At 35.9% G+C, this 14,312-nt stretch overlaps 1 protein-coding gene across 1 annotated transcript in view; it reads right to left on the bottom strand.

Moving 5' to 3' along the window:
• LOC149797627 (putative protein phosphatase 2C T23F11.1) overlaps positions 1-14,312 on the bottom strand; it is a 76,834-nt gene that overhangs the window by 21,859 nt on the left and 40,663 nt on the right. The window contains exons 5-6 of the mRNA XM_089962523.1: positions 12,333-12,398; positions 7,851-7,924 (exon numbers count right to left, since the gene is read on the bottom strand). Coding sequence (XP_089818649.1) covers positions 7,851-7,924; positions 12,333-12,398 — 140 coding nt within the window. The remainder of the gene's footprint in view (positions 1-7,850; positions 7,925-12,332; positions 12,399-14,312) is intronic.

Here is a 14,312-nt window from a genome sequence, read left to right as displayed (position 1 = left end):
TTACTGAAAGTAAATATACTGAAATCTTGATGTGAAGGGGGAACCAGAGTATAATGATGCTAAAATCTAAACCAGTATGCACATATACCATAGAGGATCCAAATAATTGGCCAAAATGTAGTGCTTGAGGGGGTAATTTCAATGATGTAATATTTAACCACTATTACTGAATTGCTTTCCTTTTCCAAGACTCCTATCCAAACAGAATTATTCCTTCTTCTAATAAGCATTAGAAGGTTACAGAACTGAAAAGAACTAGACCCCAGTCTAACTCCTGCATCACAGTCCACATTTAGAATACTGTATTTGCCTGCCTATAAGTTGATGCGGAGTATAAGTCGAATCAGCAAATTTGGCAAATTTTCTATCCTTCATACTTATATAAGTTGATACTGAGTATTAGACAAGGCCAGATCAACACTTTGGATTGTGTTTTTCACTTTGTTCCACACAGTATCGCGAATTTTATCCTAACTGTAACTCATTAACCTTTCCAGTCAGGATCAACTAAAAGTACCTAATTTATTTCACAAGAAGTATTTTAAACGTATTATGTACTTTAGCTACATATAATGAAGCTGACCCGGAAATGTATTGAGTTACAGATAGGATAAAACTTGCGATGCTGTGTGGAATTAAATTATAATAACTTCTGGTTTCATAAATATTAAAAGTATCACTGTATGCTATTTCAGATTACCATCAACAGGGAAATTGCATCATAAATACTAAAATGCTTTTTTGGAGGGGGGAGATACAGAGAGAAGGATGCATATGTAATCCATCACATTTTTCCTTTTTGCACCTCGTGACCAGAATCAAATATGGTCCGATATATGAGAGGGAGAGAGAGTGTTCAGCTCTTTGTGGACTTTTTTAACTCTTTTTTAACTTATTGCCCCTGTATTGCTGGAGCTTTTGTCAAAGAGAGAAAACATTAATAAATGAAACAGTAAATGTAAACTATGAAAATAGATACCATATTCCTTCAGGGTTTAAATATTCACAATAGTTATATTAATATAGTCTCCATTAGGTTAAATTCCAAGAATGACCGTTTTGCATGCTGTCCAATTCTCTTTGCAAGTGTAACAACCTCTCCATTCCCAACAATTAATTTGGTTTCAGTTGCCCTGGGCTAGCTCGCCAAAGATCAGCTGCTTTGGGATTCTGTTTTATTCCATGCAGATGACATGGCCAGCCCAATGAAGCTGGGCCTGGATTAGGTTGGCTTCGATGCTTGTTGTGTTGGCTCTATCAAGGTGATTCAGTCTTGCTATTTGATCTACATGATGGAGCGCAGGTGGAATTGTTCCAACTGACTGATATGCTTTCGGTAGACAGTCCACATTTCACAGGCATACAAGAGAGATGTGAGGACAACTGCATTGTACACCTTCATCTTTGTTGACAGGCGTATGTTCTTGTGCTGCAAGACCTTGGTTCGGAGTCGTCCGAGTGCTTGACTGGCTTTTTGGTTCCTCGCAGTGATCTCTTTGTCCAGGGAGCCATCACTGGATATTGTACTGGCGAGGTATTTGAAACTGTCCACATTCTTCAGCTGCATGTTACCAATGGTGATGCAGGGTTGTGAAGGGACAATGTTTCGGGTGGGCTGGATGAGGACTTCTGTCTTTCCTAGGTGAATTGTGAGTCCAAACAGGTTGAAGGCTTCAGAGAACCTTCAGAATATCCCACTGCACCAATCACAAAAGATTATCCATTCTGTGTAAGCTCCTGGACCATAAATGGTCAAAGAATATGGGAGCAACAAAAGGTTGATACTGCAGTCATTCCAGACTGGAGAGAATCTTTGTGTCTTCTAACCCTGAAGATGTCAGAAAAGAGTCTGAGGGAAGGAGGTGGCAAACTTCAGCTACCGCTTTATTAAACACTGAGACTTCTTTCTCCTCTGGAACAACCTCTGACCCATGAGAAGCTACTGGCACACTTTCTCAAATACCTACATTGGATCAGTAAAGGTAAGCACATAAGACCACTTAGCCACATCGGGGTTCCACATCATGTAGGGAATAAAAGGGAAAATAAAGAAGGGGGATGCAGATCCATTCCCCCTACCAAACTGGGCAAGTAACAGGTGACTTCCTATTTCAAATAATATTAATAATAAATGTAATGATAATGAGGATTTTATATAGTGCCTAATCTTTAGAACCTCTAAGTGCTTTACAACATCAGACAACACCTAAGAAAACATATATAATAATATGGTTACAAAAAACAAACACCATGAAATTAAAAAACAGAAAACATGCCGAAAATATTTAAGGTAAGGAAACATTATTAGGTCTTTAAGGATTAAATAGGATCAACAGGTAGCACAGAAATGGGTGAGGTGGTGTGTTGTTGGAGCTATCAACAGAATTTGTCCCTAGACCAATAACTGGACCCATTAACAGCTGACCAGTGCATAACCAGTGGATGACCAGTGCCCAGTCACCAGATTAACCAGGCTGGTGACTATGTTCTAATGGACAAGCCCAATTTAGATTTATTAGAATGACATTACTGCTCTTCCTCATCAGGAAGGTATGATTCACTAGTCAGATTTGCTGCAACAGCAACCTTGAGAGGGCACTCTTCCACTCTTCCAGGGAAGCACAACTCTCTCTGGGCTGTGACACAGGAATAAGACCAAGATATTGTTCATTTCAGTTCTAGAACTTCAACCATGTTTCTTATACCCTTTTTGAGAGATCTGATATTTGCAACACAATCTAACTCACTTACCTTTAAAATTATTTTCTTAATTATGATTAGAAATGATTTTGTACAGCTGATTTCTCCAATATGCTATAACACATATACAAGTTATTTACTATGCCACTTTTGATTGGTTGAAAGGAGTCAAACCTGCCAGAAGGATTAGTCACAATGTAGTGGACAAATACTGCAACCAGAATGGTCATTTTTAATGAGAAAAAATAATAGAATTCTTCCAGTTAATACAAGAACAATTCTGAAAATATCAAAATCCCTGATGGCGATGTCTAAAAGCTGGAAAACTGGCCAAAAACCTACATCTCTTGACAGTTTGAACACATACAATGAAATAAGAACATATAAAATTAAATAAGAATTTCAATACAGTTTTATGTTTGGATCTTTTAAAACAAAATATCCACTTTATCAAGAATCCATATATAAATACAGTTGCTTTTAAGCAGAGATTGTTTTAATCATGTAAAATGAATAATTCTGTTTTGTTTAAATGTCAACTTTGATAACTGTAGCAATTAGGTAGTTGAAAATTATTTAATTTATCATTCTACAGACTTGGACTTAATGAGGGGTATATGTAAATGCAGTATTTCCAATATTTTCATTGATATTATTTTTCCAAAACCTTGGTATACTATTGTCAGATAATAACTAGTGTAAAAATTATCTGATACAAGAGTCTCGCAAACAACTTTCAAGCGGACTTCTACATACTTTGAAGTCAGATTAGCACATTTTTATTGAGGACCATCTGGACTCAACAAGGTGTCTTTCTGTGAAAACCCAATGCTGACATGACTTTCTGTTTACGAGATAACATTTTCGAGATGACTGACATGGCGGCCAAACTGGATGTCCGATCAAAACCAGTTTCATCTAGAACTAAGTAAAGAGGATTAGAATGTTTATCTAGTGTAAACCTGTAAAAAATGACAATCCATCCAGCAGAATTAATTATACAATTTTTAGGATGGACACCATGGCAACTAATCTGGAGGTCTTTTAGGCATGATTTTTAATGAGGAATAAGAAGACATCTTCTGGTGAGAACTCAATGTCAATACAAATTTTCCACTCAGTAGTAGTGATAACAAGATTTACAAGATGGCTGGTATGATTTTCTTTAAAATGCAGAGTCATTCTTTTGTTGTTAATTCATATTATTTATGCTTAGATCAAAATTAGGATAAGTTTGCAAAATGTGTTTCTGATGTACTTGATTTAGTATCTACGATCAATTCATCTTTACTAAGGTTCGTTTATTTCTTCCTAGCAGATTTGCAAATCATGAATGTTACTATTAAACATTTTTACTTTGTATCACCAAGCATATGCATGAAATCTTATTACTTCAGCTTATTTAAACAAAATGAAGTTCACTAAAAGAGGAAGAAAAAAAAGTCTGATTTTCTTTTCTATTCAAGAGAGTGAGTGAAAAGAGTTCTTTCTTTGTGCATTCTATTTTATGCAGTAACATCCAAATGAAAATCTGTGTTAACCAATAAAACAATCTGTATGTACCATCATTTTTTGCACAATTGTGAAAATTGGCAAAAATTCTTAGTACATATTTTCTCACCAGCTTTGGTTTAAAATAAAGTTCTCAATGATATAAACACTGTTATATGCTCCATGTCTACATAGGTTCTCTCCTCCCTTTCCCCATGCAACACTGCATCTTTTAAAAAAAAAAAAACTTGATTTAATGCAACTCAGAATACAATGAGACCAATGAGCAATTAATTACAGTGGTCCCCCTCTTATACAGCCACCCCTTCTGCACCGGGATTATGGTTTTATCAGACGGGTGGCCTTTCCAGAGGGGGACTAAATTTTTTGTGAGAAGTATATGTAATGTACGTAGTAAGAAAGCTACATACTTCAAAGCATTTAATATCTTCAGTTAATATCTTCGTTTAAAAGTAACAATAATTATTAAAAGGTTCTTCTTGTTATAAAAATACTTATTTAAATATACATTAATCATTCTTATTCTTGGCGTAAGCGTGATATGCAAGTGGGTATTGTTATCATACACATTGCAAAACCATTCAAAAATGTCATTTAAATCTTGGTACATACATAATTCTCTTTCCGTTTGTTCCATTTTCCCACTGCTACCTAATAACCTCCTTACTGGTTATGACACTGTTTATTCAAGTCTTTTATCATAAAATTGCTTTATTTTAGTCTTTTATACATAAAATTGTTCTGCAAGTCCCCCCTCCCCACCTCACCCTATGTCGTTGAGTAGAATAACCGACTTTCTTCTAAAATGTCTCTGTTTACGTGATGACGTGATGTGTGGCAATGATTTATTCGGATGTTGCTAACTATATGCAATTATGCAGATGAAACTTTTGTTGAGAAGGCAAAATGCCTTCTTCATAAAGGAAGCAATAAATGTGTTGTCACATGATTTTTCGGTCTTTGTCTTGTACCCTGTTTTGTTCAATTTCTGTGTGTGTGTGTGTGTTAATGCACAAAATCTATTTTTAGCCTATGGTGACCTTGTTATGATCTTGACAATTACGTCCGGTTGTAACCATCAAAGAGAAGAAATCAACAGATGTGTGAAGCCCAAAATTCTATCAAAACATTATTGAGCCCATTTCCTGTAAAACGTCGGCTTTTATATACAATAATGTTGTTGTTGTTGTTGTTGTGGGGTTTAACACCATTTTTCAGCACACGATAGGCTATACATGGCAGCAAGTATTAATGGTGGATGAAGAACTGGGGAAAACCCCAGTAAAAACCACTGACCCACAAGAAGCTACTGGCAAGCTTTCTCACATACCAACATTGGCCGAATCCAAGACTCAAACCTATGCAGACAGAGGTGAGACAACAGTGATCCATAACGGAGAGCGCTTTAGACCACTCGGCCACTTGGGGCCCCAAAGACAATAATATAATATTAATTTAAGTGTTACATGTACTTTAGTCAACACTTCTTTCAGTAACAGAAACTTGACATTGGGAGACATGTATCAATGATAGAGATGATCTGATTACTTACCTTACATCCCGATATGAATCAATTATTGTTCTGGATACATTTGAAATAAAAAGTGGCCACTTGTGAGGGGAACATTTTACATTTTTGTACTAATATGCTGGCCGCTGGTTGCATTAGAGGGGTGGCTGTTTTTGAGAGGTACTTTTGAACACAAACTCGTCTGTGCCAAGGGATTCTGTAAGACGTGGGTGGCCGTTGGTAAGGGGGGGGGGGCGTTCAAGAGGGGGACTATTTTATATTATAATATTATACATATTACATATTAATAATCAAAATAATCAGGATCCCGAAACTCCCATCCATAAAACAATTTATACTAGCTAAATCATTTATCACATCTCTTCAAGTCATTACACAAACTTTAAAATAAACAATCAAATTCATTGAATTTTGTCCCACCCTTTATGGTTATGTTTGTGATTCATAAAAATTCACAATCATGATGTGCAGCATGACCCTTTATGACAATGTTGTCAAATTACATGGCAAATGGTAAAAGTAACCAAGTTTCACTGCCATGTCTTAGAAAGCATTTGAGAAAAACTGTAGGTAAGGAATGATAAAAAAAAACATACCAGTGATCTTGAAATTAATGATAAAAACTAAACTGTAATACTCTGACAAAATCAAACTGAGATGAATAAATGTACCATGGTTAATCATCATATGTTTTATGATAAAAAGCAGAAACAAAAAAAATTAAACTATAGTGTTGTGACCTTAACCTTGATAAGACCTTGAATGTGCAATGCAGCACATCTATTCAAACACTATATAAGTATCCCTAGCTTCATTCATTGATTTTTAAGCAGTTACTAAGTAAGAAAGCAAAAATGTCACAAAAACCAAAACTAATGACATGTAACCTTGACCCTGAAGAATAGGTCCCCAATGAGTCATGTAACAAACCTTTTAGTTATGACAGATAGTTGCACGATGTTTCATCCCTTCGTCTCAAACGACTCTAAAATTATTGACTTTGAAGTAATTTATGATTAAAAGAAACAATGTATAACACCGTATCACTGACAAGACCCCCATTATAATACACAACACACCAGTAATAATGACATATTTACCCCAAGTTACATCGCTTCATTTCAGACAGCTTTAAGTTATGGCGCAGTGGGAAAACAAAAAAACACCAATAATACTGAGCCTTGACTTAACCTTGAAGATAGGACACCCAATGTTGTATACAACACATCTTGTGATTATGTACATACAAACCAAGTTTCATCCTTTACTCTCTTAACAGCTTTAGAGTGCAGAAATGAAATATGATTGAAACAAACTATTGGCCTGTCATCTTGACCTTGAAGATAAGGTCCTCAATGTGGTACAAAACTCCTCTAGTGATGATGCACAAGTGCAGAAAGTTACATGCCTTAATCTCAAATGACTTAAAAATTACAAAACAGGAGGAAAAGTGCAATGACAGTGTGAAATGGTGGGTTGTGATCTTGACTTTGAAGACGGAACCGCCAACGTGGTGCACAACACACCTTCAAGTATGTGCAAATATATGAGATCTCATCACTTAATCTCAAACAATAAGTTATAAAGTGGTAGGGAAAGTGTGATCGAAAGCTTAAAATACTGAGCTGTGACCTTGACCTTAAAGGGAGTAAATCCCAATCTCATACATGACACACTTAATATGGAAGATGTACAAGCATACCAAATGTCATCTCTTAACCTCAAATGGCTCTAATATATGAGTAGAAGAGAATACGTTATGAACAATTACTGAGCCGTGAAACTGACAGTTTAGTTAGCAACCTCAATCTGGTAAGAAACATTTTTTGTGTTGATCACACCAATCATTATCTCTGTATGGAAAATATGAAAAATTTGCATCTTGCTTGCCAATGTGACATACTTCTCAGAACAGGTCACTATGCCTGACCTACAACAGGTACCGAGTGTCATGATGTACTAAGTATGATGTAACTTTATGCTGCACATCAGAATGCATATTAACAATAGTATGCTTTATCTCTGATCACCAAAACACATTCCAAGATACACTTTGAACACAACGATGCATTCATGTTTTTAGAAGTCAAATATTAATCATACTTACACAGTACAACTTGTTGCCCCTGATAAGAACCACTACTGCAGTTGTCCCTGCCAGCTCATCCTTCATGGCATCATCTGAGTATAATATAATGATCAATATTGAAAAGCAAACAGAACTGAACAACACAAAACCAAATTTGCTGTCACATAATGTGCCCAAAGATCCAGGTCTACTCTGTTTCTTTAACTAATCATTTCTTGCAAACAAAACAGAGCCTGATCTGCCAGCACACAATGTTACAGTGGATTTTGATCTTTGTCTGTTACAGTTGGATAAGTGTTATACCTTGGTTTCAATGCCCCAAATGCCGCCCCCCCCATCTCTCTCTCTCTCTCTTTAAAAAGGATTCACAAGTCACCTATATTGGTATATGACACGATTATATCTACTGTATTTAACGCTATAAATGCCATCATTGGCAGTAAAAAAAAAATTAGATTAAAATACCCGATATAGGACCTTGACATTAGTTATTATATTTTACTAAGCAAAAACTTGCCAGTCCTCATTTCAGAGGTCATGATGAATAGAATTTAGCTTTGATCATGTATAAGTGCCAATTTATCTTCAGAAAGGTACTAGCTTTCGTTTGTGCACTTAGGTTAAGGCCTCACAAAAAACACTTACAGCCCCTTATTATGCTGTGATTCCTGTGGATGAACAAATGTTTAACAATTTTACAATTCGTAACCTTTTTCATGGAACAAAAATATGGACAAGTAAATGTTTTTTCCCCCCTGGAAATTGTGAAAATTACTGCACATGTAGCTTTAAAGATGTATTTAATGGCAATATAACTGACTCACACTGATCATTTGCTCATTTTTACAAAAAATTGGACAAACAAACAAAATCATCATCATGTTCTTTCAGGATAATGAAATTTACTTTGTTCCTCTGTCTCATGATCAGAAAGGTCAGGTCCGATCTGCAGGTCATAATTCAAATGCTGCATTTTCTCCAAAGACTCTTGTATGCAGGACATGCTCAGTATCTGCACGTGTGATCATAAATTCCATAAAATGTTGCAATGTATATTTCCCTACATCTACGGGGTTTATGTAAGAGATTCAACATGAAGTACACAACAGATTTCATTACATACTATTGCACTGTATCAGATACTTGCTAGGGTAAATCAATCAGGACATAGATCGGTGTTTGCAAACTTGTTCCCATAATAGACCAAAAAGGTCCAGGTCTCAACAATTCAAAACTGAAGAAAAATTATAAAATTATAATCAGGTCATGTATATCAAAATGTAGGTTTTTTTTGGGAGGGAGTAAAACAAATTTTCCTTATGTAATACTTACGTGCTACTACTGTATTGCTTCATCTTGAGACCCAGACCAAGCTATTTAATCCCACCTCTAATTAGTTCTGGAGGGCCAACACAGAAAAGAACAAAACATCTCAGTCTGATTCCATCCATAGACAAAACCAATATATGGAACAACAACCTCTTTTGACTTGGAGACAATACTGGGCATCAGAAACGGATGGAAGAAAGGCATTTTTGCAACAGTAGCATGGAAGTTATCACATAATTAAAATATGATTTACACACACACACACACACACACACACACACATCAAAAAATTACATTTTAACAGCAGTAATACATAACATGCTACTACTATTGCATTGCTGAAATTACAAGTCAGGAGGAAGACTGATGGCCTCAATAAATCTGGTATTAACAAAAAACAAAATTTCACTTACTCATTACAGTAGGAATTTTACTACTGCAGATTAGCATAAAGTTGGATGGCATTCTGTACCACCACTACAGGTCCTAACAAAACAAAACAAATGCTTTTGCTCTGATGTGCCAAAGGTCAAAGGTACATGAAAAAGTAGTCTGAGACTGCCAGAAGATGACTTTCCTAAGATTGCCCTAAGAGGAGTGATTTAAATAGGCCTGTAATACAGCAATAACCCTAATTTGATGGGCTTTAATTCTCATGAATGAAAGATGCCCTCTGTAAGGAATCAGTAAGCTTTCTTAATAGTGAGAACAATCCACCTGGAAATGGGGACTGCCTAAATATCAGCAGAACCCATAAGAGGTACAAAGAGACAATCCCAAGGCTTACTTCTCCATTTAGAAGAAACCAAATAAAGTTTAAAGCCTAAAGTGGGCAAAGGAGCCTCTCTCAATCATCCCCAGGACTGATATGACTGAGACTGAGGTTCTCAATGGGAAATAGAGCCAGTGAAGGTAGTCAATTCTTTGCCAGAAACCCAGGTTAGCAAACAAAAAGAACTGAATTATGACAGTTAAATTAAAAACAAACCTCTTCCACTGACAAAGGCCTGAATTTCGCACCTTCTCAAAGACATTACGGAGAATGGGGGAACAGTCTTAAGGGTAAAGTCCTTGAAGGAAGCTTCACTCAAAGGTTCATAAGCAGGTTTTGACAATGCTGAAAGAACTCATGAAAAAGTCTACCTAGGAAATAGTAAGCAAGATACCAGTCCCTAAAACTCAAAATACCTAAGGAGATCAGAACCATGAGGTCCATCCCGGTGGCATAACCCACAGAGAACTTGAGATTGTTAGAAAGGGCTGCTCTATACCCATCTATAACGCACAGAGAACATCATGGAGGAGTCAATTCAATCTTTGTCTCAAGTTGGATGAGTACAACCAAATTCCTTATCTCCACAGAGATGAAATAGCAGCATAGGAATGCAGGGACTGTGGATATCTACTGAATCCCTTCCCCAGACCAGCAATCTTAACCTGTTCACCCATGTTTACAGACAGGTGACCATCAGATGACCAGTCCAGTCAAATACCATTCTTGCAACAAAATCTGATGGACAAGCCCATCCCTCTCAGGAAGGCATGATTTGCTTGTTTCTGTCACCAGATTGCCAACTCCGGAAGTGCAACTTTCTCTCAGGTGGTTTCCTTCTACTGGGATGGTCCAATCCCTAATCAGCACGAAAGCATCCTAAAGAGCATATGGTATCCCTGACCTTGAGGTGATATCTCAACCATGGAGGTTGCAGTACGTGCCTGTCCCACAGAGGCAAATATTTTTCCAACACATGATGAGATCCAGACCCTTTTTAGGAAAGGTGCAAGCTTTCTAAATGAAGATGACTAGGAACTATCAAGGGGGATACAATTTAATGAAGCACTACTTGCTATGCCTATTACTAATCAGATCACCCACTTGTAACAGTGATAAAGTACATTACATTTTGTGGCTCAAAGTTTAACAGTACTTTTTTGTACATTTGTTCTAAAGTGGATAACAGATGAAAGATGTACAAATGTAAATCATCAAAAACAATATACCACCTTCTGCCATCACAATAGGGGTAAGATAAATATATCAAAACATCTTACTGCAACATTCTACATTATTATCTAAAATGTCCTGATACAAAAACATCATGTTTAACAGTGTCATAATAATGTTCTGAGATAGTGTGGAAAATAAATGATTTCATCAACAGGTGGTCACTTTTTACATTTGAGTCTAAAACATTTCCAAAAGAAAAAAAAACAATATGTGAATCAGAGTTCTCTGTCAGATTTTGAAAATGAAAATCCAGAGCAGCATTTGCCCAACAAGAATAGTGCAGAATGCTACCTCACCTACTCTCCATTGATATAATTAAAAAATCTTGCATGACTGTAATCTTAGCAGTAGCATACTGAGATGGTTAATATTCCAAAATAAAATACACCATTCAAACATCTTGACAGTACACATGACAGTGTCCAAGAAATTAAACTAAATGCAAAAACAAAACCAGTGGAACATTAAAAGTAGGTCATTGTGACCTACTTTTACCCATGGCGAGAAGCACCCTCCAAGATTAAAGCATTAAGTTTCATGACTGTAATACAATGGTGTCAGAAAAATGTGGCTAAAAAAAAACTAAACTTGAAGCTAACAATAACACCCTGTGAAAAGTGATCCCTACATCATGCCTACGCTTTGCAGACATGACAAAAACTGAGAATCAATTATACAGACAAGAAATTCAGCATAATGCTTTATCTCACCTGCACTACCAAGACATATTCCTAAAACTTGGCAAAATCAATGGAACATGAAAAATAGGTCACTGACCTCCTACTGTCTGTGATGAGCTGTGCCTCCATTGTGAGTACACCCATCAAGTGCCATGACCTTAAATGTGTAAGTGTCAGAGAAATAGAGCTAAATGCAAAAACTTAAAGGTGATACCTACACCCAAAAAATAATCAGAAAAGTAATACCCATGCTTTGCATTTGAGGAAAAAAGCTGCTGACTTAATTTTGAAAGCTGTCAATCAAGGACCAGAAACTGGAGGTCCTGGAAGCAAAGGCACTCGCTAAAGTGAACTCTGACAAAGTGTCGATCATTTGTGATTTTTAAATCATCTCCTGAAGGATTTCATTCAACTGGCTAAAAATTATATTAAAATGCTTATTTGATACCTAATAAACTAGTACAACTCTAATTTGTGTCATACCTCTAATCATATCTTCATCAACATTCAGAAAACCTAGCCTTATTGCTTCAGCTACATTTCCCTGGGCTGAAAAGAAATGGAAACACGAAATAAAACATATTTTGTTGTCACAATAGAGTGGATTAGCACAGCTTTCAGTTACATAGACAAACAATATGTATGCAATTTGTGTTAGAAATTATCAGTGTTAAAATACTACTTATATAAGACTATATTTTTAAATGCCAAAAGCAACTCTTACTATGCCATTGATAAGATTTACAAGTTCTATGATGAACTGGAGTCACGGTAGCACAGTCATTGATATGTCACCTTACAACCAGAATGGTGCATGTTCAAATCCTGTGTCAGCCACTGTGGTATGTCTTTGCAAGGCCAAGCAACTCTCAAAGCCCAACATCTGGACAAGTAACATTTCTTGTGGAGCTAGCAATACTCTCCAAGGTCCTCTTCAGGGACAAGTCAATTTTTTTCAATGTGAAAAAATTGGATATAAGCAGATTTATGATGACTGATTCACAGCTACAATGTAAAATAATCTCTGTAATATAAATAAATCTGATGATTTCAGAACTAGATTACATCTGCAGGCCATTATGCTGCATTCAGCACTCAAAAGCAGCCAGAATGTGTGACACACCAACTACTGATATCCTGTTGTGTGCATCTCAGCCTCATTTCTGGTAAAGATCAAGGAAGTTACTTGACTTTGTGGATGTACTGGCTCTTCAGGTTATTGTTTTAATTCTGACAAGAAGCAGACTCTCAACTCATGACTGTCATAATATTGCTTAACACAGGAAAACTGGAAAGAGGTAAAGATACCAAATGTACAACATAATCAAGCAGCTATGCAGAAACTGGTGCAACATTAAAAGCTGTATAGTCATTGGTCAAATTCAGAGCTGAAATGAATAACTGAACATTTAAATCACAACACCTTTTGGAAAATACTGGAATAGAAAATCAGTATGTGAATGTGTTGATTTGTCAGCATTTTGTACAACAAACAAGTCAAAATGTAAACTATGCAAAACTAAATTAGACAAAAAGAAACAACTTCAAACCTGCTAAATTATCTTTAATTCAAAAACTCAATAGAGTACTCACAATGTTGAAATCTCTGAAGAATTACACTGCCTACAACATTGCCATTTCTATTCACTGTCATTCAGATGCTCTTGAAAAGGTAATGTGTAATACAGCAAGCTGGTAAGGAGCATGGTAAAGAACATGGGTTGACATATCCAAGTCAAGACAGCCTTTACACATCAAACAATTTAAAATTTAATTAAACTAAAATGGCCCATTTGTCCATGTGAAATCACTTCCCAAAGAAATGTTTTTGTAAAACACTGAGTCTCTGCACTCAACTGAACTAGTAATCACAAGGTACTGCCCTTCTTCACCGCCAAAGGAATGGTTTTAGTAACTCTAAAGTTTGAAGATAAACAGGGAAGTAACATACATTTTATTTTTGGTCTGAATCCCCTTCCTCACCAATGCAAATATGACCCTAAAATGACCATTGCATATTATATTTTGATGACTTCAGAGAATTTTCAATGTGGCTTTTCAATACAAATGTAGCCCCTCCCTACCTCCAGGCAGGTTTGATAGGCTTATCAGGCTCAACCAATACTATAACAACAATAATGTATCACCATACATATGACAATTCTATCCAATGTTCAACAAATATTTGAACAGGAAACTTTGCAGCATTTTTGATGGTCTTGATCATCAATGATTATCAGGTAACTAGGAAATATACGAGAACTTTTTTTTTATATCATAGAGCAACAGATGCATTCATTGTACAACTTTTCATTTGAACTAAGAACATATTTTCTATACAAATTATATGCATTCAGTTCTCAAATGATTAGGCTTATACATCCTTATATAATCATTGTTTTTAGAGAGATAAACAATTTCATCATATTGAAACTTGATTTATTATATTTATGTTTATTTACA

This window comes from Sinohyriopsis cumingii, chromosome 6 (assembly GCF_028554795.1).
Source record: "Sinohyriopsis cumingii isolate HCF-2022 chromosome 6, ASM2855479v2, whole genome shotgun sequence".
In the NCBI taxonomy this organism is placed as follows: Eukaryota; Metazoa; Mollusca; class Bivalvia; order Unionida; family Unionidae; genus Sinohyriopsis; species Sinohyriopsis cumingii.
This window is presented reverse-complemented; position numbering and strand designations above follow the sequence as displayed.